This window comes from Ranitomeya imitator, chromosome 4, assembly GCF_032444005.1.
Source record: "Ranitomeya imitator isolate aRanImi1 chromosome 4, aRanImi1.pri, whole genome shotgun sequence".
In the NCBI taxonomy this organism is placed as follows: Eukaryota; Metazoa; Chordata; class Amphibia; order Anura; family Dendrobatidae; genus Ranitomeya; species Ranitomeya imitator.
In genome coordinates, this window is record NC_091285.1 from 354,356,011 (window position 1) to 354,383,174 (window position 27,164).

At 41.9% G+C, this 27,164-nt stretch overlaps 1 protein-coding gene across 1 annotated transcript in view; it reads left to right on the forward strand.

Annotated features, from left to right (window-relative positions):
- The window catches only part of LOC138674514 (laminin subunit beta-4-like), a 341,174-nt gene that overhangs the window by 174,279 nt on the left and 139,731 nt on the right, over positions 1-27,164 (forward strand). Inside the window, exons 34-36 of the mRNA XM_069762342.1 lie at positions 5,759-5,973; positions 13,958-14,161; positions 18,479-18,623. Coding sequence (XP_069618443.1) covers positions 5,759-5,973; positions 13,958-14,161; positions 18,479-18,623 — 564 coding nt within the window. The remainder of the gene's footprint in view (positions 1-5,758; positions 5,974-13,957; positions 14,162-18,478; positions 18,624-27,164) is intronic.

Consider the following 27,164-nt stretch of genomic DNA (forward strand, 5'->3'; position numbering starts at 1 on the left):
ATCCAGCCAATCTCTCGAATTTATCAGGGAAGGCATTCAATGTTAATTGAATTTTGTTTATAATGCTTCGGGGCCTGGAAAAAAATAAATAAATAATACTTCAAGCTTATTTGTACTGTCACCGCCACAGCCGGTCCTCCCCACTTCCCTTTTCATCTTTTCCCATTATTTGCATCTTTTTTGGCCCGCTTCACGCTGGGCTGTGACTTCTGGTGAGATTATGTCTCTACTATCATTGTGATGTTATGATTTTCTTTGCCTGAGACCTAGACAGCACCTTTGGAGATGCCCCTTGTGGCGTCACCATATGCGGCACAATGTCACTGTACACAGGGATATTAGAGGTATTGTCTTGCTGGAAGCCTGGACCTAAAGGGAAGCAACCTGAACAAGAGGTGTGGAGGATCAGGCGGCTAGCTGTGGAGGTGGAGGGATAGGTGAGTATTACATTTTTTAACCTTTCACTGAACCTCTACAGTTAAGTTGCTGATTTTTTTGTAAAATTCAAGGATAATTCTATTCTACTCAAATAACTTCAGTTGTGTCTATTATAGTGAAATTGCCAAAATATTGGAAGATATTTCTAAATATTTTTCTATAATGCTCTATGGAACAGAAAAAGAGCTGCTACTTTTTAAAAAAAATTGTTTTGAACTCCTAAAATGCAGTGATAAAAATCGCAAAAAGCGTGGAAGAAGCAATTTTAAGCACAATTCCAGCATTTTCTTGTTGTTTTTTTATCCCTTTGTTAGGGATCATGTATGTGAGTATATTGCATATAGCTATAGCCACATATTTCCTGGTTGTCATCTTTACCTGTTTTGAACACTGCTCCACACCACGTGACTGTAATTGTGTTCTGCCAAATCACAGTGGTTGCTATATGAAGCAGAGGTCACTTTTTAAAATCTTCTCAATGCAAGTCTATGGGAATTCAGAAGAAGATTCTGTAGCCACGTTATGAGTACTATAGAATAGAATTGAGAAAAGTGATTTCCAGGACATACAGCGATCTGGCAGCTTACAAACACCATTACGATGTGTTGGAGCGGGGCTGAAAACAGATGAAGATGCCAACTGGTGTGTATTCAATTCACTCACATACGTAATCCATAGCAAAAGCATTGAAAAAAAGTCTGGAACAATCAACTTGAGGCATAGCTATGGACAACACTAAAAAGTCTCTGTGCAGCCTGAGCCTCAAAGTCACTAAGCTGCAGGTTAATTAAATATATTACTATATGGAGGCCCAATGCTTTTGCATCGGGAGGGTGGTAATGTCACAATGGGGACAGGCTTTTCAGTGTTGAGAATCTCTCCCCCCATGTGCTCATCCACCTATCCACTCTCTCTTTACCCATGTGCTCACTTCTCCTGTCTGTGCTCTCTTCTTTGACCTGTCTACCCCATATGCTATCCCCCTTGTCTGCTATCTTTCTCCTTCCTGTGCTGTATTCTCCCCTCATGTGCTGTCCCATTTGAGCTGTCTCCCCACTGTGCTCTGTCTCTCTTACCCCTATGCGCTTTCTCTCTCCCTCATCTGCTGTCTTCTCCTCTCATGTCATCTCTTCTTTGACCTGGGTACCCCATGTGCTCTCCCCCTTGTGTGCTCTCTTTTTCTCCACCACAGTGCTGTCTTCTTCCCTCGTGTGTTCTCTCCCCCTGTGTGTCCTCTTTCCTGTTGCTCTTCAAGAGTCTCATTTGCCTGTTATTGTCTTCGACGTTGTGCCTTTGCTGCTTTCCTTTCATTATTATTGGCGTACGTTTTAGCAGCAGCTACATTGGTGTTGATATTTGCTTTTTAAATGAGTTTTCCCACAAAATGAAAGTTCATTTTAAAAATTGTCTGTGTCTGACTGTGTATGAAGCATACCACATATCCTGAGCAGGGGAGGAAGCAAAAGACAATACTGACATTACAGCAGCAGATCGCAGCAGATACATTTTGTGAGCTAAAATATTGTTTAAAAACAGTAAGTGAAATATTTTACCTGACAAAATGAATCCTCTGTCATCCCCTGCTGTAATGTCAGTATTGTCTTTTGCTTCCTCCCCTGTCCAGGAGATGTGTTATGCTCCATACACTGTCAGACACAGACAATTTTTAATATGAACTTTCGTTCAAGGGAAAACCCCTTTAATGTGACCGGCTTCCTCTGCGTGTAGACACGTCCCGCATCTGCCACCAGGATCAGCTGAATGATTCACTGTGCCTGCGCGGAATTCGCGCAGATGCAGTAAATCAGACCGCTGCCATCTTAGTGCAGACAGATAGCGGCGGTCACATTAAAACTGCACATGCGCTCCTCCTCTACAAAGATGGTGGCGGTCAGTGAATCATTCAGCTGATTCCGGCGGCGGCGTGTGTTCTGCTGGTGGTACCACGCAAGAGGCTGCGTATGGCGTATACAGTGTGTGTGTTTGAGTGTGTGGTGCGACGGTGTTCCGCTGGTGGTACCGTGCAAGAGGTTGGTACCACCAGCAGTTTCCATATTGAGACACCCATCACTTGTTTGTCCCAATATGGCGGTCAGTGAACTTCCGCCGCTTGGAATTCTGGGATCTGGACACATCTGGACAGAACAGGATGTGAAGACGTTACAAGGTAAGTATATATTAAGATTTACAAGTTAGATGATTTTGAGTTTCAGCTTCAAGACCAGCTATGCTTGTGTGTGCACGGTCAATATTTTTATTAGTACTTCAAAATCCAATTTGAAATACTTTTGACTATTTTCCCTTTCACAGTCAATCTGAATTTTCGAATTCTGTATGAGCATCCCCTATCCTCTGAAATTAATTTTAAATATTTTATACAAATTGTATCTGTTTCCTAGTAGTTTAGGATTATAGGACAGCAACATGACAACCAGTATAGGTACAATACTCACCATAACCAACATTAAACCTCAAATGCCATGTGTTTGCCCATTCAGAAATCTTATCCAGATTGTTTTAGAATATTGTACTGTCAAGTTCAGTTTTTAATATCCAACATAGTTTGGTGTCAGACATTTTACTCTCAATCCCATCAACAATGTTATTCATAAAGAGATTAAATAGAATTGGTCCTAGGACAGATACCTGCAGTAGCCCACTGCTGACTATATCCTGCTTAGAGAATGTACCATTCATAAAGACTGTTTGTTTCCTGTCTTTTAGTCCCTGGAGCTTTAGTGTAAAGGTACCGTCTCACAGTAGCACTTTGGTCGCTACGACGGCACGATCCGTGACGCTCCAACATCGCTCCATTATCGCTCCAGCGTCGTAGACTGCGGTCACACTTCGCAATGCACGACGCTGGAGCGATAATTTCATGACGTGTTTACGATGTAGGAGCTGTTGGTTACTACGCACACATCGTATACAATATCGTGCACACCTTTGTTACACGATGCGATCATGCCGCCACAGCGGGACACTTGACGACGAAAGAAAGTTTCAAACGATCTGCTATGACGTACGATTCTCAGCTGGGTCCCTGATCGCAGTAGCGTGTCAGACACAGCGAGATCGTAAGTATATCACTGGAACGTCACGGATCGTGCGTCGTAGCGACCAAAGTGCCACTGTGAGACGGTACCCTAAGGCTGTTGTGTGGAGCAGTATCAAATGCCTTTGCAAAATCCAGATAAATCACATGAGATGCATTATCAACACTTAGATTTGCACTTATCTCCTCATAGAAACTCAACATGTTGGTTAGACACAACCTAACTTTCATTAATCTATGCTGGTGGTGAATTATTATTATTTTATTATCTGCAATATATTTCTGCAGGTCCTCTCTTATTATCCCCTCAAAAAATTTGCACACCACTGATGTCAGACTTACTGGATGGTATTTGCATAGATCCACCTTACCTTTCTATCTGTATCACGTCAGATATCCTCCAATCCTGTGGCACTCACCCTGCTACAAGAGCGTCTAAGTAGATGAGATACATCAGTCTGTAAATTGCTAAGCTCAATTTTGTCAATATTCATGGATGAATGCCCTCTTGCACGGGGGATTTGACAATTTTTAATTTCCCCTGAAGCAGTCATACTTCTTGTGTTTTTATTAGTACCAACAAAATGTGAGAAAAAATAAGAAAAAACATGTACAGAGATGAACCATGTAGATAGCCAAATACCAACAAAAGAAATAAAGTGCCAACTAAGTCTCATAAAATACATAGTTTATTGAAAACATATTAAAACAATAATCAGAAAAATATAAATGTGGAATAAAGCAGAGTGCCAAAAAATGAGGGGAAGAGCACTAAACACCAGTACAAGTAGATGCTCATGAATCTCATAAAAAGTTCATAGACACAAATGTGTATGACCTAAAAGCCTCCACACTAGAGATGGTATGCTAAAATGTGAGCGATGTACAAGGAATAAGTGTAGTACTTAAATCTGATGATGCACTAAAATTCAGTGGCTGTATAGTGTTGGACCCCTGGCCCCAACGCACGTTTCACCCAACTTTTTGCTTCACCCCTGATAAAGCCTTAGGTGAATGACTGAAGTCTTTCTGAATGATCCTTGGAACAGTCAAGTCATTGGTGAGCACAGTCATAAAGTGCCTGTTTAATATCTCAGCCTCTTATATTTACCATATTTTACAGATTATAAGCTGCGCCCCAAATTTTGGGGAGGGAAATAGGAAAAAAAGTTTTTCAATAGAATGGTGGTATGTCTTATAGCTCACTTTTACTGTAGCTTACCAGAGTTGGCAGCTATGGTGGCGTGGGGTCTGAGGAAACAGGGTCGCTGCTGCAGGAAGCTGGCGGCGGTGGCAGACATAGGGGTGGTGAAGTTCTGCAAGCCTCACTCTGGGAGTAGGGAGTATTTGGAGTTGCAATGCTGTGGATTCCAGGCTAGTAGGAGGGAGTGTTCAGTGGTGCGGGGGCTCCACTGACATTTTGTGAATGCCCTGAGCCCCTGCATCTTCCATGTTTTTCAATGCGATGGACCTTGAGAAAATGGCCCTGGGGCAGCGCAGGCAAAGATGGAGATCTCAGCCCAAGATGTTGTCTCACAATATCTTGGCTACTAAGATTTCAATCTGTGCATGGTTCTCCTCCGTCAGCCATTTTCCCAAGATTCACCGCATTCAAAAACATGGAAAGTGTGGGGGCTCCGGGCTTTCACACAATGTCAACAGAGCCCCTGCACATCCAAACACCCCCCCTCCTACCATCCTGAGCACCTGCAGCATCGGCCCACTCCTGCCACTGCCAGCTTCCTGCAGCAGAAACCCTGGGATCCCACTCCTCCACAGCCGGTAATCTACATTAAAATTATAAGACGCACCCCATTTTCCCCAAAAAAATTGAGTAAAAAGTGAGTCTTATAATCCAAAAAATACGATATCGATACCGTCTGATTTTTTTTTCTTTTTGGCATTAATATATTTATAAAATTTGGGGGGTTATTTTAATTTTGCTGGTGATTTGTGATTTGTTTTTCAGTAGCGAATTTTACTAGAATGATTTATTTTTAACATTTCATATTGAGATCTGTACAGTCCTGTAATTTCTGCATTTTCGGCCTTAAAGATTTTGAATGCCTTTTGTTTTTGTCTTATTAAATTTTGTACTGTCTTATTTATCCATAATGGTTTCTTTATATCTCTGAACACGTTATTACCAGAGGATTTAAGTTTTTTTTACAGGATTCTAGTAGTATATCTTTAAACATATCCCATTTATGTTCAGTAGTAATTTAATCATGACAATGACTACACATGTCTCTCCCCCCTAAATAGATATTCAAGAGTCTTTGGAGAAGATCACCAAACACTATAAAACATCTTTATCTGCAGTAGAGAAAGCACGCAATGCTGCTCCCATGATCAACACAGCAACAAAAACCAGGAAAAGTATTTTAAATGCATTAAACAATCTGGATGCAAAAGACAAACAAAACCTTGACAAACTGAATACAATGAAATCACTACAAATAAGCAAAATGAATGAGATGGTGAGTCTTTTTTTTAATGATTCTGTTCTGATATCCATGCACCTCAGATATGAGTCTGATTATTTTAACAATTAGTGAGATCAAAGGTGAAATGACATGCATATGGCTCTATATAGGTCTAGCAGAATTTAAGGAATTGGGCAGATTAAAAAATCAGTTTAATATGTTGACAGACATTTGGTTGTCCAAATGGGATTCACCTAAAAATATTTAAAACAACCCACCCTTATACAGTTTGGGAAACTTTGAAATACAATGGATTTTGTATGTATTGAGTATTGTAATTATTACTGTATTGAGTATTAAAGGAGAGAATTTATTTGTACTGTATTGAGTATTAAAAGAGCCAGAAGACCCTTGTGAATACTGGATAAAATAAAACTTTATTGGACAGCCAAGATAAATGCAATCAAGATGTTGGTTGTACCGCAGTTTTGTAAAGGTTCTGCTGCTTGACATTTAGTCAATTTGCAAAATTATTAATTTGTTACAAACCCATCTTTTAAAATATCTGTGGAAAGGAGACAGGAGAAGAGTCGATTATGATACCTTATATCTTCCAAATTTACTTATATACCATAAGCAGTGATGTTAGAAAGTTTGGCTTCATGGTGTCAAGGAGATGAGGGTACATCATGGCTGCAATTGGATGCCCACCTTCCATTAGTGTTTGTCAAACTGTAAAGGAACATGCATGAGTTTGGAGCAGCTTGAGGAAAAGATTTTGTTGGTGAACACTGAGCTTCATTATTTGTCATTCCCAATTTCCCATATGAGACATGGCAATTTAAAGGCATTAAAGTGAAAGAGGACCTGACTTGTCTTGGGTTTTCAAATCTTCCAGTTTTAAAAATTGGTCATAAAACAGGGTTTGGATAATAAGGATCATATTCCTTATTTACAACTAAAGAGTGGTAATAAGAATAAAATAGAAGCGTGAAAAAGGTCATTTTTTGGACAATCCCTACTCATTCCTTATGTTTGGCCCCGTTAAAATAAAAATACCTATGCTCACTTCCGGGGCTGGCATCATTCCAGCGGTGTTGGCACTTGCATTCCCTGGGCTCATAAGAGATTGTGATATCACATGAGCCCTGCCCCAATCAGCGCCGGCTTCACTGTCCCCACTTTCACACCTATTGAACATCAACAGGAAGTCAGGGCTGTGGATGCTCTTTCTTGATGTTCAATTTGTCCGAAGGCAGGGATATTAACGCCAGTGCTGATTGGGTGCAGGGATCATGTTGCATTAAATCCTCATATGAGCCGCCCCCGGAAATGTAATGCCAGCACTGCTGGAACAAAGACAGCACCGTGTTTTTATTTTTATGGGGCCAAATAGAGGTTTGGTTATGCTAACTGTATTTAAAGATTTGTAAAAAACAGACTGGTAGAAAAAAAAAAGTATTGAGTGTATATATAAGGAACTGGCAATTATCACATTAAAGGAGAAGCTGCCATTCATGGAGAGATGGGAGCAGATTATAACAGATTTTCACATGGAAACAGGGACACATGGGGACAGCAGTTGGCAGGCCAGTTCATGATTTCTGTTGTATTAGGGTATGTGCACACATCTGTTTGATGTCTGCGGATTTTTCCGCAGCGGATTTGTGAAAACCGCAGGTAAAAGGCACTACGTTTTACCTGCGGATTTCCTGCGGATTTATTGCGGATATTGTGTGGATTCTCCTGCAGTTTTACACCTGCGGATTCCTATTGTGGAGCAGGTGTAAACCGCTGCGGAATCCGCACAAAGAATTGACATGCTGTGGAATGTACACCGCTGCATTTCCGCGTGTTTTTTTCTGCAGCATGTGCACTGCGGATTGCATTTCCTATAGGTTTACATTGTACTGTAAACGCATGGGAAACTGCTGCGGACCCACAGCTGTGGAAACGCTGCGGATCCACAGCAAAATCAGCAGTGTGTGAACATAGCCTAAATCATAATTAATCGAATAGAATGGTTTTATTGTCTAATAAGTATTGTGCAATACAGTCCTGATTATCCAAGGCTGCATCGGAAATTATGCGGACAAGTAGCTGATCTTGTGCATAATTGGTGGCACTGTAATGTGACTAAATGCTTTTGGTAGAGTATTGTGACATTAACATCAGTGCTTGCCCTTACTGTTTCTGCTTTTCTCCCCAGGCAGTGCTCTCGTTATTGGTGGTGCGGGGTGACAGTTCTAGCTTTGTGTTCTCTGGGACTTATAGTCCTATCCATACAGGGAGACATAGAGTTAAAGTGATTGACCAGTCCAAATCAATAAGTTTATGGATCCCCTATCTCATGCACTGTGCATTGTGAGTATTTTCCACTATCTGAGCCGACACCGGAGGATATGTATGAGTTATAGATAGTGAGCATGGCCTCGCCCCATACACTTGTATTGAGCAAGGCCACGCCCCAGCTAGTGACATAACCATCCAGTGGGTTTGTCCATCTAGAGAGTGCAGCATCGCTCCGTACAAATGTACACTGGACCGACTTTGGCCGGAAATATGTATCAAGCAAACATATCCTACGGTCTCGGCTCAGGAATCGGCAAATCCTCTGCGCACAGTGCATGCACTGGGGGGATTCATAAGAGTAACTGCAGATTTATCACACAAACTCACTGCAGATTTATCCATTTGAACTAGACAACCCCTTTTAAAAAGTAACTGCTGTTTTAATTTTTATTTCATAAATCAATAGTACCCGTGAAAATAGGCTGTATATTTTATTAGATAAATCTGCTTCTTTCTCTGCCAGAATTTATCAGTTATCAAAATTCTCAATTCTGAGGTAAAATCTGTATTCAGTGAAGAAAGACTTTCCCTTTACTGAGATAGGAGATGACACTTGTGGTTAAGTTTTATTCACCAATACCCCAAACTGTGCAGGGCTACCCTTCCACATGACCAGAATGTCATCCATGAACCGAATCCATAACTGAATTTGTTCTCTGTCCTCCATTGGTGTGTCCCCAAACACAAGAGTTTCTTCCCACCAGCCAGGTATAGATTGGCATACGAGGGGCACACGGATTCGCCATTGCCGCTGTACCCCTGAGCTGGTGGATTGGGCCCTCTGTGAGCATGTGAATCTTGTATAATATTTCTCATCACTGTCCTCCACACCTGTCACCCATGTCTAGCAACATGCACACCCCTGCAGAAACCTCGCACACCTAGACCCTCACACACTCTCTGACTCTATTCAGCCACTGTCCTCCATACTTCAGACCATGACACAGGCACTGCCACTAGTTTCTACAATGCCACACTGGCATCAGCCATCATCTCTGTCGCCCCAGTCATGCATAGCAGAGTGCGACGAATTAATAGACAACCCTGGCACAATAACATCACTAAAAAGCTTTGGCAAGTATCCAGAATTGCAGAATGGCGTTGGAAGAAAATGCATTTGCAAGATGATTTCACTGCACTCAAACAAGTAACACTTGCATTCAAATCAGCTCTCACCTCTGCTAAACAGGCCTACTTTACATCCCTTGTATCTTCCTTATCCCACAACCCCAAACAGATGTTCAACACCTTTAACTCCCTCCTCCGCCCACCACTGCCCCCTCCAACTTCCCTAATCTCTGCCAAAGACTTTGCCACGTACTTCAAAAATTAGAGAGACCAAACAAGGCAAGTCTTTGCTGTCTGACCACCACAACCCCTTTGTATGCGAGACCAATGCCCTAACCCCATAACCTCCCTCTCCAAAATCACTGACAGCTTGCTCATCTTCTCTCCAAATCACACATCACGACTTGAGCACTAGACCCGATCCCATCCCACCTCATCCCCAACTTCACCACCACACTAATCCCATTCCTAACCCATCTCTTCAACCTATCACTAACTTCTGGTACCTTTCCCTCTGCTTTCAAACATGCCATAATCACACCTATCCTCAAAAAGCCAGCCCTTGACCCGAGCACTATGTCCAGCCACCACCCCATATCTTTGCTCCCATTTTCTTCCAAACTACTTGAGCAGCACGTTCACACTGAACTTTCCTCTTACATTGCATCTAACTCTCTCTTCGAGAACCTACAATCTGGCTTCCGTCCCCACCATTCCACTGAGACTGCCCTGACTAAACTTACCTATAATGACCACTCAGCCACCTCAACACCATCGGAGCTACTTCAACCTCTGACCTACTGTCTCCTTCTCCACAATCCTGTAGAATGTGAAGGTACCGTCACACTCAGCAACTTTGCAACGAGAACGACAACGATCCGTGACGTTGCAGCGTCCTGGATAGCGATCTCGTTGTGTTTGACACGCAGCAGCGATCTGGATCCCGCTGTGCCATCGCTGGTCGGAGCTAGAAGTCCAGAACTTTATTTTGTCGTCAGGTCGGCGTGTATCGTCATGTTTGACATCAAAAGCAACGATGCCAGCAATGTTTTACATGGAGCTAACAACCAGCGAGAACGATAAGTGAGTCGCCGTTACGTCACTGGATCGCTCCTGCATCGTTCTGGAGCTGCTGTGTTTGACGTCTCTACAGCGACCTAAACAGCGACGCTCCAGCGATCGGCTCATTGTCTATATCGCTGCAGCATCGCTGAGTGTGACGGTACCTTAAGCCCGCAAGGGCAGGGTCCTCTTCCCTCTGTATCAGTCTGTCATTGTTAGTTTTGTTTACTGTAAGTGATATTTGTATTTTGATGTAACCCCTTCTCATGTACAGCACCATGAAATTAATGGTGCTACAGTATATAAATAAATAACAATAATAATAGTATACATACATATATTCCCCCCATCGAATAAAATCAGGTTGTATATCCTTAGCCAACATTAAAACACCAGGTCAATGAATTAATAAATATAAATATATAAAAATATATATATATATATATATATATATATATATATATATACCGTATATATATTTATGATGGATTCAAAACCCTGTTTTTCTGAGAAAAAGTACACAAAGAATGAGGCTGAATCATGTCCAAAAGAACCCTGCTGGAATTTGCTTTGCTTATTAATTGTTTGCAAATACCCCTTGGGATCAGTAGGACCACAGTGACATAACCGGCCCACTTGTCACAATAGCCTTTTCCTACATATCAAGAATGTTGAGCTAGGTAAAGGTAGATTAGTATAGAGCGATTACAGGATTAGGATAATTATTATGCAGAATATGTGGGTTATCGCTCAAAAAACCTGCTCCTCCCCTGTTTGGACACCCTACTAGATATGGGATCCACCATTGTTTATGGTATGACAAGTGGGGGTCATTGTTAGGAGACTTGCGTTCCAATTACTGGAAATACTGGAGACACCTCCAGAAATTACACGGCTGTGTGTCACAAGCTGGAGTATGCAATTAGACCAGAAAGAAAAAAAAAAAAAAAGATCATGTCCATAAAAATGGGAGCACCTCAGACAGATAAATAAAATGCAAAGTTTTTATTATATATCAACAAGATAATATACCACACACAAAAAACATAGAATATAAAAACATTTAAAAGTGCAAAGTGCAACAGACAAAAAGAAAAACACAGCAGTCATATCCTAATATAGGGAAAATGACAACCCACAACCCTATCTTCTCCCAAGATAACAAGGATATATATATGTACACAAACGTGGTAACCCCAAGAACAGTTCCGCGATCACATATACTATATAGATAAACAGTAGGAAATTCTCAACCTCAGAAGGGACAATGCAGTGCATACAAGCGCATGTCGCTACTTGATATCACAGTACCATATAGACCTACAAAAACAACCAAAATGTAATGCTCACCGGCACGTGCAATCCCATGCCTGGGCAGTTGTTGAAACAAGGCTCCTAGCACCTAGGTAAAGAACATGCTGGACACAATGGTCACATACATGTCAAAATTAAACAGGAGCCCACACTGCAAAAAGATCCATAGGCATATGAGAGACCGGATCGTATGCAGGTAACAGAGGGAGAAACATGGGAGAGAAGAAAATGGGCTGTGGGGTGCAACCCACGCGTATCGCCGCAGCTGTGGCGGCTTCCTCAGGGAAAAATCAGCCTGATTTTTCCCTGAGGAAGCCGCCACAGCCCATTTTCTTCTCTCCCATGTTTCTCCCTCTGTTACCTGCATACGATCCGGTCTCTCATATGCCTATGGATCTTTTTGCAGTGTGGGCTCCTGTTTAATTTTGACATGTATGTGACCATTGTGTCCAGCATGTTCTTTACCTAGGTGCTAGGAGCCTTGTTTCAACAACTGCCCAGGCATGGGATTGCACGTGCCGGTGAGCATTACATTTTGGTTGTTTTTGTAGGTCTATATGGTACTGTGATATCAAGTAGCGACATGCGCTTGTATGCACTGCATTGTCCCTTCTGAGGTTGAGAATTTCCTACTGTTTATATAGTATATGTGATCGCGGAACTGTTCTTTGGGTCACCACGTTTGTGTACATATATATATCCTTGTTATCTTGGGAGAAGATAGGGTTGTGGGTTGTCATTTTCCCTATATTAGGATATGACTGCTGTGTTTTTCTTTTTGTCTGTTGCACTTTGCACTTTTAAATGTTTTTATATTCTATGTTTTTTGTGTGTGGTACATTATCTTGTTGATATATAATAAAAACTTTGCATTTTATTTATCTGTCTGAGGTGCTCCCATTTTTATGGACATGATCTTTTTTTTTTTTTCTTTCTGGTCTAACTGTAGCTTTTCAAGTCCTTGGTGAGCCCCAGTATGTAATTATTTAGACATATATCTAGTGGTGCCCTCCGCTTTTCTCTATGTTCATCTACAAGCTGGAGTATGCGTTTCACTCACCGGATGGAGGAAAGGAAAGCCCGAAATTCAACACTGTGTAAATGAGCGTGCATGTGGTAAGGGTGTGTGCAACAGGCAAAGGAAAAGACCTGAAGATGCTATGAATCTGCACCAAGTATTAAGTCTCCCCTGAAGAATCTATCTAGAAGAATCGCATAGGGAGGAATAGATTCGGACATGGACAGAAGTTTAACATAAACAGACCTTCCATGCCACTCTGATAGGGGGGCACCAGACTAAACTATACTGGATGAGATCGTTCCTCTTTAATTTGTGGAAAGCTACCAAATATCTAATGTCTTGTGCTGCTCTCCTCATTTACTTTTGCATGCTAAATAATATGTAGTAGTATTAGCTATGACTGGATTTGTAACCAGATACAGATATACCTTATTGTGCTAATGGCCGCCATATATTAGACCGGGTCATAACTAGTGGGGCATAGTACATTTATCAAGTTTCAGGTATTCCTGTCAGTTATATTTGTTTTGTTTTGATTTGTTTGCAAAATATGTCCCTGGGTGTTTTATGTATATAAAACGGTATTTTAGAGAAATAGAATAAAAGTTATATTTTAATATTGCACAATTTTGCACCTTTGCTTAAGTCTAATTTAATAGTGACTACTCACTATACCCATTGCTTATAATTAAATTAAAATTAGACACAAATTCAGCAAATATTAGGTGGGTAGTCTGTAAAACCCTATGTGCAACTCATAGAGAAATAATCTTTATATTGAAATCTACACCTTTCGTAGCAACAGTGATTAGTATAGTGATTACTTATCTGCAATATTAACTCTGGTTGGGGATGGAGACCAGCAATAGGAAAGTTATGGTAATTACTAGAATAAGTGGGTGGTATGGATGAAAGACCCAGCATTGTCTAAAAGCTATGCTATTGAGATTTAGCCGTTTGTAGCATTAATTAACCCTTTCATAGAAAATTTGCGGAGTGCCAAGAGAAAGGCCTCCCAGGCCCATTGAGCAATACATAGTTATAGTTTAGAATTGATATAAAAGAAAAAATAAATAAATCTGTATTCATTGTTTCTGCTTTCCGCCTAATTTGTTAAAACTATGCATGTCATGATTATGAACCATGAGTTCATGTTCGAAAACAATGTTATTTTATAAAATGTATTTTAATGGAGAATCTGGATGTAATTTGCTTACTTAGGTTTGTGGAACAGTCTGGGATTTTCCATGTGATCGTGCACCATGTGGAGGAGCTTTATGTCGAGATAAATTTGGAAACAGGAAATGTGGAGGGCCGAATTGCAATGGAGCTATGCAAGTGGCCAAAGATGCTTTAAATAAAGCAAATGAAACAGATACTAAGTTAAAGAGAGTTGCAATCCAATTACTTGAGGCTGAGAAACAGGTAAATGCAAAAACTGAGCAAATGCTAAGAAAAAATTACGTTTGAACTGAGGAGGGCGTTAAATAGATGAAAATGTGAGGGAAGAGATGAAAAATGGACTGCCTTGCATTTGATTTTTTTTTCATATGGTCTCTTGAAAACTGTCTGGTCTGTAGCGTGTAAAGAGCATCTGGAGGCAGATAAAAGGGACATTGCAGTTATCATAGAGAAATATACATTGGATAACCCAGACGCTTCATCCCCTTGTTATGTATAATACTAAGGGCCCAAATATGTTGTTTACAGTAACTTATAGCTCCTAAGCCTCAGTGCTAAAACTGTAAAATAGGTAGTGCACCACTACCTACCATTTATAATATTGGTGTTTATATATGGGGCTTAGAGGCTTTAGGGTCTCTTTAGGCCCCGGAACCCCAATGCATCTGTATCCACCATATTTATGCCCCTGTTTACAATATTAGATGAACAGAGATGTTAAAACGTCAAAGTAGAACTGTTGGTTAAAACAATAAGGTTCATTTCAATAAGACCGGTGTTCCATACACCTGTCTTAATGGAGTTTTCCCACGAACAAAGTTAATTTTAAAGTTGACTTTAATCAGTACATTTTATGATAATAATAATTTCCACAATTCAATGTGTTTAAAAAAAATGTCCCTGTGCTGAGATAATCTTATAAATGTGCCCCTGCTGTGTACAGTGTAATGGCCGTGTCTGACCATACAGGGACATGGTCTGATGATACCACAGCTCCTGGGCAGGAAAGGAAGGAAAAGAGTAAACAGATATTACATCCCGGGATCACAGCCAATTCTTTTTGTGAGGTAAAGCATTTCCCTGCCTGTTTTTAAAACCATTTTATCTCAAAGAAAATGCTGTAATATCTGTATTCTTTTTTACTTCCTCCCCTGGCTAAGAGCTGTGGTATGATCAGACCATGTTCCTGCATGGCCAGACACAACCATAGCAGGGGTAAATTTATAAGATTATCTAAGCACAGCAACTTTTTTTTTTAATCACTACCAATTGTGGAAATAAATACTTCAAGATCTATTGATTAAAATTAACTTTAATCATGGGAAAACCCCTTTAATGAGGGGCGTTAAAGAATAAGATGCACTAAATTCATTAAAGAGAATCTGTCATTCCCTGGGACACTTTTCAGCTATTACTATGGGCATACAGGTAATAAAAATGTTAATCTAGCCTTCCCTGTATGCCTCATAGGTGCTGTCTAGATGTGGAGAAATACATTTATTTCAGTATGCTAATGATTTCTTCCAGGCTCCAGGGTGTGGGTGCCTGGAAGAAATCCCTGCCTCACCACTTCATTATACTATCACACTGACGTGCAGTTGTAGCTCCGGAATCCTGCACATGTTACATAGTTACGTAGTTATTAAGGTTGAAGGAAGACTTTAAGTCCATCTAGTTCAACCTATAGCCTAACCTAACATGCCCTAACATGTGCCCTGCACTCGCGCAACAATCTGTGCCTTTTCCTTCTCTCTATGGTCCAAGTGTTCCAGGGGGTGACAGATTCCCTTTAAGAGGCACATGTCACTTCATGAATTCGAAGCATCTTATCAGTGGCGACACCTCTGTGTACCTTGCCAAAAATATTACTACAGTCATAGATTTTAGAAGAATTTGATGGGCGGATAGAGTCACGCTCCGTCTTGTCTAAACTCCTCCCAAGCTACACCTATTTTGTTGGAATTGCACAAAACTGGCAACTAACAACTTTGTGATTTTTTTTTTCTCAAAAATGTAGCGACTTTTCAAAGTGTTTTATGGTACAACGTGCGCATTCACTTTTGGTGAATTAGGGCTTATAAGAAATTTATGCGTATTCAGTAATTACATAGGAATCTTCAAAATCAAAATATGTTGGTCACAGAAAAAATCAATAGGGAACACTTCCCTTAACCCCTTTCTGCCATTGGACGTACTATTCCGTCCATGTGGGGTGGGACTTAATTCCCATGGACGGAATAGTACGTCCAGCGCGATCGGCCGCGCTCAAGGGGGGAGCGCGGCCGATCGCGGCCGGGTGTCAGCTGCCTATCGCAGTTGACATCTGGCGCTATGTGCCAGGAGCAGTCACGGACCGCCCCCGGCACATTAACCCACGGCACACCGCGATCAAACATGATGGGGTCACTTGTGGGGGGTTTCTACTGTTTAGGTACATTAGGGGCTCTGCAAACGCAATGTGACGCCTGCAGACCATTCCATCTAAGTCTGCATTCCAAATGGAGCTCCTTCCCTTCCGAGCCCTCCCATGTGCCCAAACGGTGGTTCCCCCCTACATATGGGATATCAGCGCACTCAGGACAAATTGGACAAGAACTTTTGAGGTCCAATTTCTCCTGTTACCCTCGGAAAAATACAAAACTGGGGGATAAAAAATAATTTTTGTGGGAAAAAAATTTTAGTTTAATTTTTACGGCTCTGCATTATAAACTTCTGTGAAGCCCTTGGTGGGTCAAAGTGCTCACCACACATCTAGATAAGTTCCTTAGGGGGTTTACTTTCCAAAATGGTGTTACTTGTGGGGGGTTTCAATGTTTAGGCACATTAGTGGCTCTCCAAACGCAACATGGCGTCCCATCTCAATTCCTGTCAATATTGCAGTGAAAAGTCAAACGGCGCTCCTTCCCTTCCGAGCTCTCCCATGTGCCCAAACAGTGGTTTACTCCCACATATAGGGTATCAGCCTACTCAGGACAAATTGCACAACAACTTTTGTGGTCCAATTTCTTCTCTTACCATTGGGAAAAAAAAAATTGGGTGCGAAAATATAATTTTTGTGAAAAAAAAAGATTTTTTATTTTTACGGTTCTGTATTATAAACTTCTGTAAAGCACTTGGTGGGTCAAAGTGCTCACCACACCTCTAGATAAGTTCCTTAGGGGGACTACTTTCCAAAATGTTGTCATTTGTGGGGGGTTTCAATGTTTAGGCACATCAGTGGCTCTCCAAACGCAACATGGCGTCCCATCTCAATTCCTGTCAATTTTGCATTGAAAAGTCAAATGGCGCACCTTCCCTTCCGAACTCTGCCATGCGCCCAAACAGTGGTTTACCTCCACATATGGGGTATGGGCATACTCAGGACAAATTGTACAACAACGTTTGGGGTCCATTTTCTCCTGTTACCCTTGGTAAAACAAAACAAATTGGAGCTTTTTTTGTGAAAAAAAGTTAAATGTTAATTTTTATTTAAACATTCCAAAAAAACACCTGAAGGGTTAATAAACTTCTTGATTTTGGTTTTGAGCACCTTGAGGGGTGCAGTTTTTAGAATGGTGTCACACTTGGGTATTTTCTATCATATAGACCCCTCAAAATGACTTCAAATGAAATGTGGTCCTTAAAATAAAATGCTGTTGGAAAAATGAGAAATTGCTGGTCAACTTTTAACCCTTATAACTCCCTAACAAAAAAAAATTTTGGTTCCAAAATTGTGCTGATGTAAAGTAGACATGTGGGAAATGTTATTTATTAAGTATTTTGTATGACATATTGCTGTGATTTAATTGCATAAAAATTCAAAGTTGGAAAATTGCGAAATTTTCTAAATTTTTGCCAAATTTCCATTTTTTTCACAAATAAACGCAGGTAATATCAAAGAAATTTTACCACTATCATGAAGTACAATATGTCACAAGAAAACAATGTCAGAATCACCAGGATCTGTTGAAGCGTTCCAGAGTTATAACCTCATAAAGGGACAATGGTCAGAATTGTAAAAATTGGCCCGGTCCATAACGTGCAAAGCACCCTTGGGGGTAAAGGGGTTAATGTTACAGGCAAGAACAAAAAGCTAAATTTATTCAGCAGGATATGATTCCTCATCTCCCTGCACCCTAGCTTCTAAGAAATTAATACTGGCACCAAAAATCTTTTTAGGTGCAGGTAAAGGTGTTGTTCATTCACAACAGCTAATTTACATATATAATGAGGAGCTCACAATGTAGGCACTCCTTTATAGCTCTTTAGTTAGTCAGTACAACAAAACATTTTTTTTTCTGGCAGGGAAAATCAATATAAGATTCCAGCATTCCCCCGTAATTACAAAAATATCGTCTGCAGCAGATGTACCCCTTAAAATGTGCTTAATATTGGGAGCAATGGTTAGCTAGGGTTGTCCAAAAGCATTAATCACTTTACGTTTCCATTTAATGCATCAACATTATGGCCTAATATGCATTAGTAAGCAACTGAGATGACGGTTACTCTAATTTAGCTCCTCTTTGTCATATGTGTACATGGAGAAGCACAGTTTGTAAAAGAATCTCAATTTGGTTTCAGATTGCGAATATCAGGCAGATAGCAGAAGACACAAAGCTGAAAGCTTCACGACTGAATAAGACACTAAGCAAAGCAATGAGTCGAATAGAAGCTGACAAAAATCGCTCTAAAGAACTCATAAAAAATGTGAAAAATTTTCTGTTGGGTAGGTGACATGTATAGTATCATATATAGACCTAATATGAACTATTTATTTTATTGCTATGTTTGTACAATGGTTACTCAGATATTTGAAAATATGCCATCCAACTATTTCATTCACGGGTACTTAGAGTATATGACCAGTTCTAAATATAATTTTAAAGTTTCAATTTCTATATATTTCGGTGTAAATTTAATGTGTTTTTTGTACATGAGTTACATCACATCTTCTATACCGGTAAATCACAATGTAACGGGAGTGGTGGTACCACTGTGCTGTGGTCTGAGGAAAGCCTGTAGGAGCGTAATTACGTGAGCACCTAACTTTTCACTAGAGCCCCTGATGGTGAGGTTAGGCTTGGCTCCCCATGAACACCAGGTGCTACTCCAGGACAGACCAAGGACACACAGGAGCTGACCCCCAAGGGACTGGCACATAGGAAAAGAACAGCTGATGCAGGCATGCACAAGCAGGTGCAGGCTGGTATGGCTGTCGTGGTAAGTGCAGGAAGGTCCGATGTTATAAAGGTTGTCACGGCAAGTGCAGGTGGGTATGCTGTTATGCATGTTGGCACAGCAGGTGCATGTGGGACTTGCTGATGTACAGACTGGCATGGCAGGTGCTGGCGTATCTGGCTACTGTACGGACTGACAAGGTAAATACCTGCAAGGAGGTTAGGGTTGGACAGACACTAGCAGAAACTAGCAGACTGGGACCTGAGACCTAGCAAGCGCATTTAGGAACATACTAACAAAGTTGCACAGGACACTTTAGGATGGCGCGTGTGGCTCCTTTGAGAAGGAGGGTGTGCTCCCTAACCACAGTGCCCAGGGATCTGCGAGCAGTGGAGCCGGAGTGGTAACAAGATCTTTGAAAAAAAGAATTAAGGATGATAGGCTTAAGGAGAGACACATGGAAACAATTGGGGATCCGTAAGGAGGCCGGGAGTTTGAGCTTGTAGGCTACCGGATTAATCTGATTCAGAATCTCAAATGGACCGATGAAAAGAGGGCTTAGTTTATACGAGGGTAACTGTGACGGGTTTACTGTGACAGAGTGGAGCCAGAAGATCGGGCTGTCTGATTTCTCCTATTTCTGAACTGATTAGAAGCACTTTGCCATCATATTGAATGGTGCAGGTTTCTTCTAGCAGTGCAGGGGTTAATCTGCTCAGGTGAGAGCTCCTGGAAGCTTACCTGCATTAGGGCTCTTAGCTATTTGCTGTTGGTCATTCCCCTCTCCTGTATAAACTGGTCTCTGGAAGCAAGCCTTTCCAAAACTAGCTTCATTGCTGCATTGTTTAGGAGTTGGTGGAGAACATAGGAGGGAAGGAGGGAGGGGAAGTGTAGAAAGCTCACCACGTTGCCAATTTCAAGTCCATATGTCAGCCGGGATCCATCCTGAGAGTGCCGCACCCATTGGTGATCACAAACAAAAGAAAAAAGAAAAGGGAAATCCACCGGCACGTCCAACAGGAGAATAAAATTTACTATTTATTAGAAAAAAAACTTTATAACATGATAAAAAATGAAACCTCAGAAACCTGACGCGTTTCTGGTGTATACAACACCCTTATTCATAGGACAACTGAGATAACATGTAACAAAGCAAATTTTATACTCAGCTTGCAGTGAATGAGCAAAAACAATAGGTGGAGCTCAAATCAATGCTGCAGAGGAAGTTGCAAACAATACAGGTGACAACCATAAGACAATGAATGTAGTTAACTCATAAACATACCCCAAAAATGTTTTTAATTTTTTTCCAAATTTTTTCAGAAACAATTCAAATAATACCATGGAAAATTGATTTTCCATGGTATGCACTGACTTTATCTAGGAGCAACATGGCAGATGTGACAACCTACATGGTGAGCTGCAGCATGTGCTACATGTTCACAGATCGACCAGAAGAAGAATCCAATTTCACCTGTCAGAAGTGTAGACTAGTGGCCCTTTTAGAAGAAAAGGTGCGGGGTCTGGAAGAAAGAATAGCAACTTTGAAACTCATCAAAGAGAATGAAGACTTTCTAGACAGAACAGAAGCATCTCTACTGGTCACAGAAGGTGCAAAAAGTGTCAGAGAACCTCCAAAAGCAGATGAGTGGAAGCATGTGACCAAAAGAAGCAAGAAGACCATGGAGAAATCACCAACCACACAACTGAAGAACCGATATCAAATCTTTGTAGAGGATGAAGATGGCACACCTAAGAATGAAGCAATACCAGCAAGCAAAAAAGAAAAGGGCACACAGCAACAAGTGACAGCAAAAAGTACAGCCAAGAAGCAACGAAGAGTGGTGGTGGTGGGAGACTCACTACTGAGAGGCACCGAAGCAGCCATCTGCAGACCGGACATAACTGCAAGAGAAGTATGCTGCCTTCCAGGTGCGATGATCAAGGATGTGACCGATAGGATACCAAAGCTCTTCAGCTCCAAGGACGTCCACCCATTTCTTCTGATACATGTTGGCACCAATGACACGGCAAGGAAGGACCTACCGACAATCTGCAAGGACTTTGAAGAGTTGGGGAAGAAAGTAAAGGAACTGGATGCACAGGTAGTTTTTTCTTCTATCCTTCCAGTAGACGGGCATGGCACCAGGAGATGGAACAGGATCCTTGATGCAAACAACTGGCTAAGACGATGGTGCAGACAACAAGGATTTGGATTCCTGGACCACGGTGTGAATTACTGGTATGATGGACTCCTCGCCAGAGACGGACTACACCTCAACAAACCTGGGAAACACACATTCGCCAGAAGACTCGCTACACTCATCAGGAGGGCGTTAAACTAGAAGAAGAGGGGACGGGAAGAAAAACATTAGACTCGAACAAAGACGACCCAGGAAAACATACTCAGAAGGGAGGTAAGAACATTTCTAAAACAATCCACAGTGAGGAGATTGGAACAAAACAAAATCCTCTAAACTGCATGCTCGCAAACGCCAGAAGCCTGACAAACAAGATGGAAGAACTAGAAGCAGAAATATCTACAGGTAACTTTGACATAGTGGGAATAACCGAGACATGGTTAGATGAAAGCTATGACTGGGCAGTTAACTTACAGGGTTACAGTCTGTTTAGAAAGGATCGTAAAAATCGGAGAGGAGGAGGGGTTTGTCTCTATGTAAAGTCTTGTCTAAAGTCCACTTTAAGGGAGGATATTAGCGAAGGGAATGAGGATGTCGAGTCCATATGGGTTGAAATTCATGGAGGGAAAAATGGTAACAAAATTCTCATTGGGGTCTGTTACAAACCCCCAAATATAACAGAAAGCATGGAAAGTCTACTTCTAAAGCAGATAGATGAAGCTGCAACCCATAATGAGGTCCTGGTTATGGGGGACTTTAACTACCCGGATATTAACTGGGAAACAGAAACCTGTGAAACCCATAAAGGCAACAGGTTTCTGCTAATAACCAAGAAAAATTATCTTTCACAATTGGTGCAGAATCCAACCAGAGGAGCAGCACTTTTAGACCTAATACTATCTAATAGACCTGACAGAATAACAAATCTGCAGGTGGTTGGGCATTTAGGAAATAGCGACCACAATATTGTGCAGTTTCACCTGTCTTTCACTAGGGGGACTTGTAAGGGAGTCACAAAAACATTGAACTTTCGGAAGGCAAAGTTTGAACAGCTTAGAGATGCCCTTAATCTGGTAGACTGGGACAATATCCTCAGAAATGAGAATACAGATAATAAATGGGAAATGTTTAAGAACATCCTAAATAGGCAGTGTAAGCGGTTTATACCTTGTGGGAATAAAAGGACTAGAAATAGGAAAAACCCAATGTGGCTAAACAAAGAAGTAAGACAGGCAATTAACAGTAAAAAGAAAGCATTTGCACTACTAAAGCAGGATGGCACCATTGAAGCTCTAAAAAACTATAGGGAGAAAAATACTTTATCTAAAAAACTAATTAAAGCTGCCAAAAAGGAAACAGAGAAGCACATTGCTAAGGAGAGTAAAACTAATCCCAAACTGTTCTTCAACTATATCAATAGTAAAAGAATAAAAACTGAAAATGTAGGCCCCTTAAAAAATAGTGAGGAAAGAATGGTTGTAGATGACGAGGAAAAAGCTAACATATTAAACACCTTCTTCTCCACGGTATTCACGGTGGAAAATGAAATGCTAGGTGAAATCCCAAGAAACAATGAAAACCCTATATTAAGGGTCACCAATCTAACCCAAGAAGAGGTGCGAAACCGGCTAAATAAGATTAAAATAGATAAATCTCCGGGTCCGGATGGCATACACCCACGAGTACTAAGAGAACTAAGTAATGTAATAGATAAACCATTATTTCTTATTTTTAGTGACTCTATAGCGACAGGGTCTGTTCCGCAGGACTGGCGCATAGCAAATGTGGTGCCAATATTCAAAAAGGGCTCTAAAAGTGAACCTGGAAATTATAGGCCAGTAAGTCTAACCTCTATTGTTGGTAAAATATTTGAAGGGTTTCTGAGGGATGTTATTCTGGATTATCTCAATGAGAATAACTGTTTAACTCCATATCAGCATGGGTTTATGAGAAATCGCTCCTGTCAAACCAATCTAATCAGTTTTTATGAAGAGGTAAGCTATAGACTGGATCACGGTGAGTCATTGGACGTGGTATATCTCGATTTTTCCAAAGCGTTTGATACCGTGCCGCACAAGAGGTTGGTACACAAAATGAGAATGCTTGGTCTGGGGGAAAATGTGTGTAAATGGGTTAGTAACTGGCTTAGTGATAGAAAGCAGAGGGTGGTTATAAATGGTATAGTCTCTAACTGGGTCGCTGTGACCAGTGGGGTACCGCAGGGGTCAGTATTGGGACCTGTTCTCTTCAACATATTCATTAATGATCTGGTAGAAGGTTTACACAGTAAAATATCGATATTTGCAGATGATACAAAACTATGTAAAGCAGTTAATACAAGAGAAGATAGTATTCTGCTACAGATGGATCTGGATAAGTTGGAAACTTGGGCTGAAAGGTGGCAGATGAGGTTTAACAATGATAAATGTAAGGTTATACACATGGGAAGAGGGAATCAATATCACCATTACACACTGAACGGGAAACCACTGGGTAAATCTGACAGGGAGAAGGACTTGGGGATCCTAGTTAATGATAAACTTACCTGGAGCAGCCAGTGCCAGGCAGCAGCTGCCAAGGCAAACAGGATCATGGGGTGCATTAAAAGAGGTCTGGATACACATGATGAGAGCATTATACTGCCTCTGTACAAATCCCTAGTTAGACCGCACATGGAGTACTGTGTCCAGTTTTGGGCACCGGTGCTCAGGAAGGATATAATGGAACTAGAGAGAGTACAAAGGAGGGCAACAAAATTAATAAAGGGGATGGGAGAACTACAATACCCAGATAGATTAGCGAAATTAGGATTATTTAGTCTAGAAAAAAGACGACTGAGGGGCGATCTAATAACCATGTATAAGTATATAAGGGGACAATACAAATATCTCGCTGAGGATCTGTTTATACCAAGGAAGGTGACGGGCACAAGGGGGCATTCTTTGCGTCTGGAGGAGAGAAGGTTTTTCCACCAACATAGAAGAGGATTCTTTACTGTTAGGGCAGTGAGAATCTGGAATTGCTTGCCTGAGGAGGTGGTGATGGCGAACTCAGTCGAGGGGTTCAAGAGAGGCCTGGATGTCTTCCTGGAGCAGAACAATATTGTATCATACAATTATTAGGTTCTGTAGAAGGACGTAGATCTGGGTATTTATTATGATGGAATATAGGCTGAACTGGATGGACAAATGTCTTTTTTCGGCCTTACTAACTATGTTACTATGTTACTATGTTACCCAGCTCTCCCTGGCTCCAGAATATCTCTGTATACTGCATTGATTTTCCATGGTATGCACTGACTTTACCCAGCTCTCCCTGGCTCCAGAATATCTCTGTATACTGCACTGATTTTCCATGGTATGCACTGACTTTACCCAGCTCTCCCTGGCTCCAGAATATCTCTGTATACTGCATTGATTTTCCATGGTATGCACTGACTTTACCCAGCTCTCCCTGGCTCCAGAATATCTCTGTATACTGCATTGATTTTCCATGGTATGCACTGACTTTACCCAGCTCTCCCTGGCTCCAGAATATCTCTGTATACTGCATTGATTTTCCATGGTATGCACTGACTTTACCCAGCTCTCCCTGGCTCCAGAATATCTCTGTATACTGCATTGATTTTCCATGGTATGCACTGACTTTACCCAGCTCTCCCTGGCTCCAGAATATCTCTGTATACTGCATTGATTTTCCATGGTATGCACTGACTTTACCCAGCTCTCCCTGGCTCCAGAATATCTCTGTATACTGCATTGATTTTCCATGGTATGCACTGACTTTACCCAGCTCTCCCTAGCTCCAGAATATCTCTGTATACTGCATTGATTTTCCATGGTATGCACTGACTTTACCCAGCTCTCCCTGGCTTCTGAATGTCTCTGTATATTGCACTGGCTTTTCTATGCTTCCCCTGGATCTGAGTGTCTTGGTGCAGCACATATAATCCTTTCAGTATGCTTTCTCACCTATGAGCTTGTTTCCACGACCTGTTTTCATGTCTCTCATTGTGTGATCCTGGCATCTCTTTGAGTGGTCAGTCTTACCCCTCCCTCACTTTATGACCTTTGCTTAACTCTCTACATCTGGTCTCCCATACCCAGCCACCCCCTCATTCACACCTGATTGCCCTTAACTGGGGATATATTCACATGCAGGAGTCTGCTATAGACTCAGTCTGCTGCAAATCATCTTTTAACTTCCATCTTTTAAATTACATCTTTTTAATTATGATTCTGAATTAGACTGAATTGGGCTGGAATTGACTGGAAGGTAACAGAACACCGACCACTACAATGTTTCGGTTTCTTTTCTCTTTCACCCCCATACTACTTTCCTTCTTACAATCTCCTGCAATCCCTCCTCCTAGTAAGGAACTAGTCATTTCTCCCTCAATACTCCCCAGCCATCTCACCTTCTCCTCAGAACTGTTCCTCCATATACAATCCTTTTTATCCAGACACACACGGCCGCATCATGTCCTATCCTGCTCCCACCTTCTAATGATCTGTCTGTTACTCCTCATTGCTGGTGACATATCCCCAAATCCCGGCCCTCCCCAATTCATCCCCACACTCGTTTCTAACCCCCTGCCACGATCCTCCGCACGTTTTCCCAACCACGACAACCTCATACCCATTCATCCAGCCCCCACTCCCCCGCTCCCCCTACTTGGAGCACTATGGAACGCACGCTCCATCTGCAACAAACTGCCATTTATCCATGACCTCTTCATCACCAACAAACTCTCCTTCCTCGGCCTCACTGAAACCTGGCTCACCCCCTCTGACTCGGCCTCTCCAGCTGCGCTCTCCTATGGCGGATTCCACCTCTCTCACACCCCTCGCCCCAGCAACAAACGCGGTGGAGGAGTTGGCTTGCTCCTGTCCGACACCTGCTCCTTTTCTCCAATCCCGCTACCACCCTCCGCTACTCTTCCCTCGTTTGAGGTGCACTCTGTCCGCATCTATTCCCCCTCCAACCTCCAGCTGGCTGTCATCTACCGCCCCCCAGAACTAGCCATCTCCACCTTTCTCGACCACTTCACCACCTGGCTACTTCATTTCCTCTCTGTTGACATCCCCACTATCATCATGGGTGATTTCAATGTCCCCATTGACACTTTCACCTCAGCTACCTCTAAACTTTTATCACTGACTGCCTCCTTTGGCCTCACTCAATGGTCCTCTGAGGCCACTCACAAAGATGGCCACACGCTGGACCTCATCTTCACCCGCCTCTGCTCCCTTACTAACCTCACTAACACACCCCTCCCCCTGTCTGACCACAACCTACTGACATTCTCGTCCCTCTCCTCTCCTAGTGTGCAACCCCCACTCCACAAACTCACTCACCCTCGCAGAAATCTCAAACATCTCAACTTACAATCACTCTCTGAGTCCCTTCTCCCTCTCACAGACATAGCCTCCCTTCATGACACAGATGCTGCTGCCACTTTTTATAACACCACAATAACAACAACACTCGATTCGGCCGCCCCACTCATGCATAGTAAAACTCGTACAATTAACAGGCAGCCCTGGCTGACCAGCCTGACCAAAGAATTGAGATGGGCTTCCAGGATTGCTGAGCGGAGATGGAAGCGATCCCACTCTGCCGACCACTTCACTGCATACAAGCAGTCCCTCGCCAGCTTCAAGTCTGCGCTCACTGCCGCAAAACAAACTTACTTCTCATCCCTCATATCCTCCCTGTCCCACAACCCTAAACAGCTTTTCAACACTTTCAATTCTCTACTCCGTCCCCCCGCACCTCCTCCCTCCCCCCTCATTTCTGCTGATGACTTCGCCTCTTTCTTTAAACAGAAGATCGATACGATCAGAGAAAGCTTTGGCCCACAGCGCCCACTGCCCCTCTTAGCTGCTCAACCCTGCTCCTCCAAAACCAGCTTCTCCACCATGACAGAAGATCAGCTCTCCACCCTC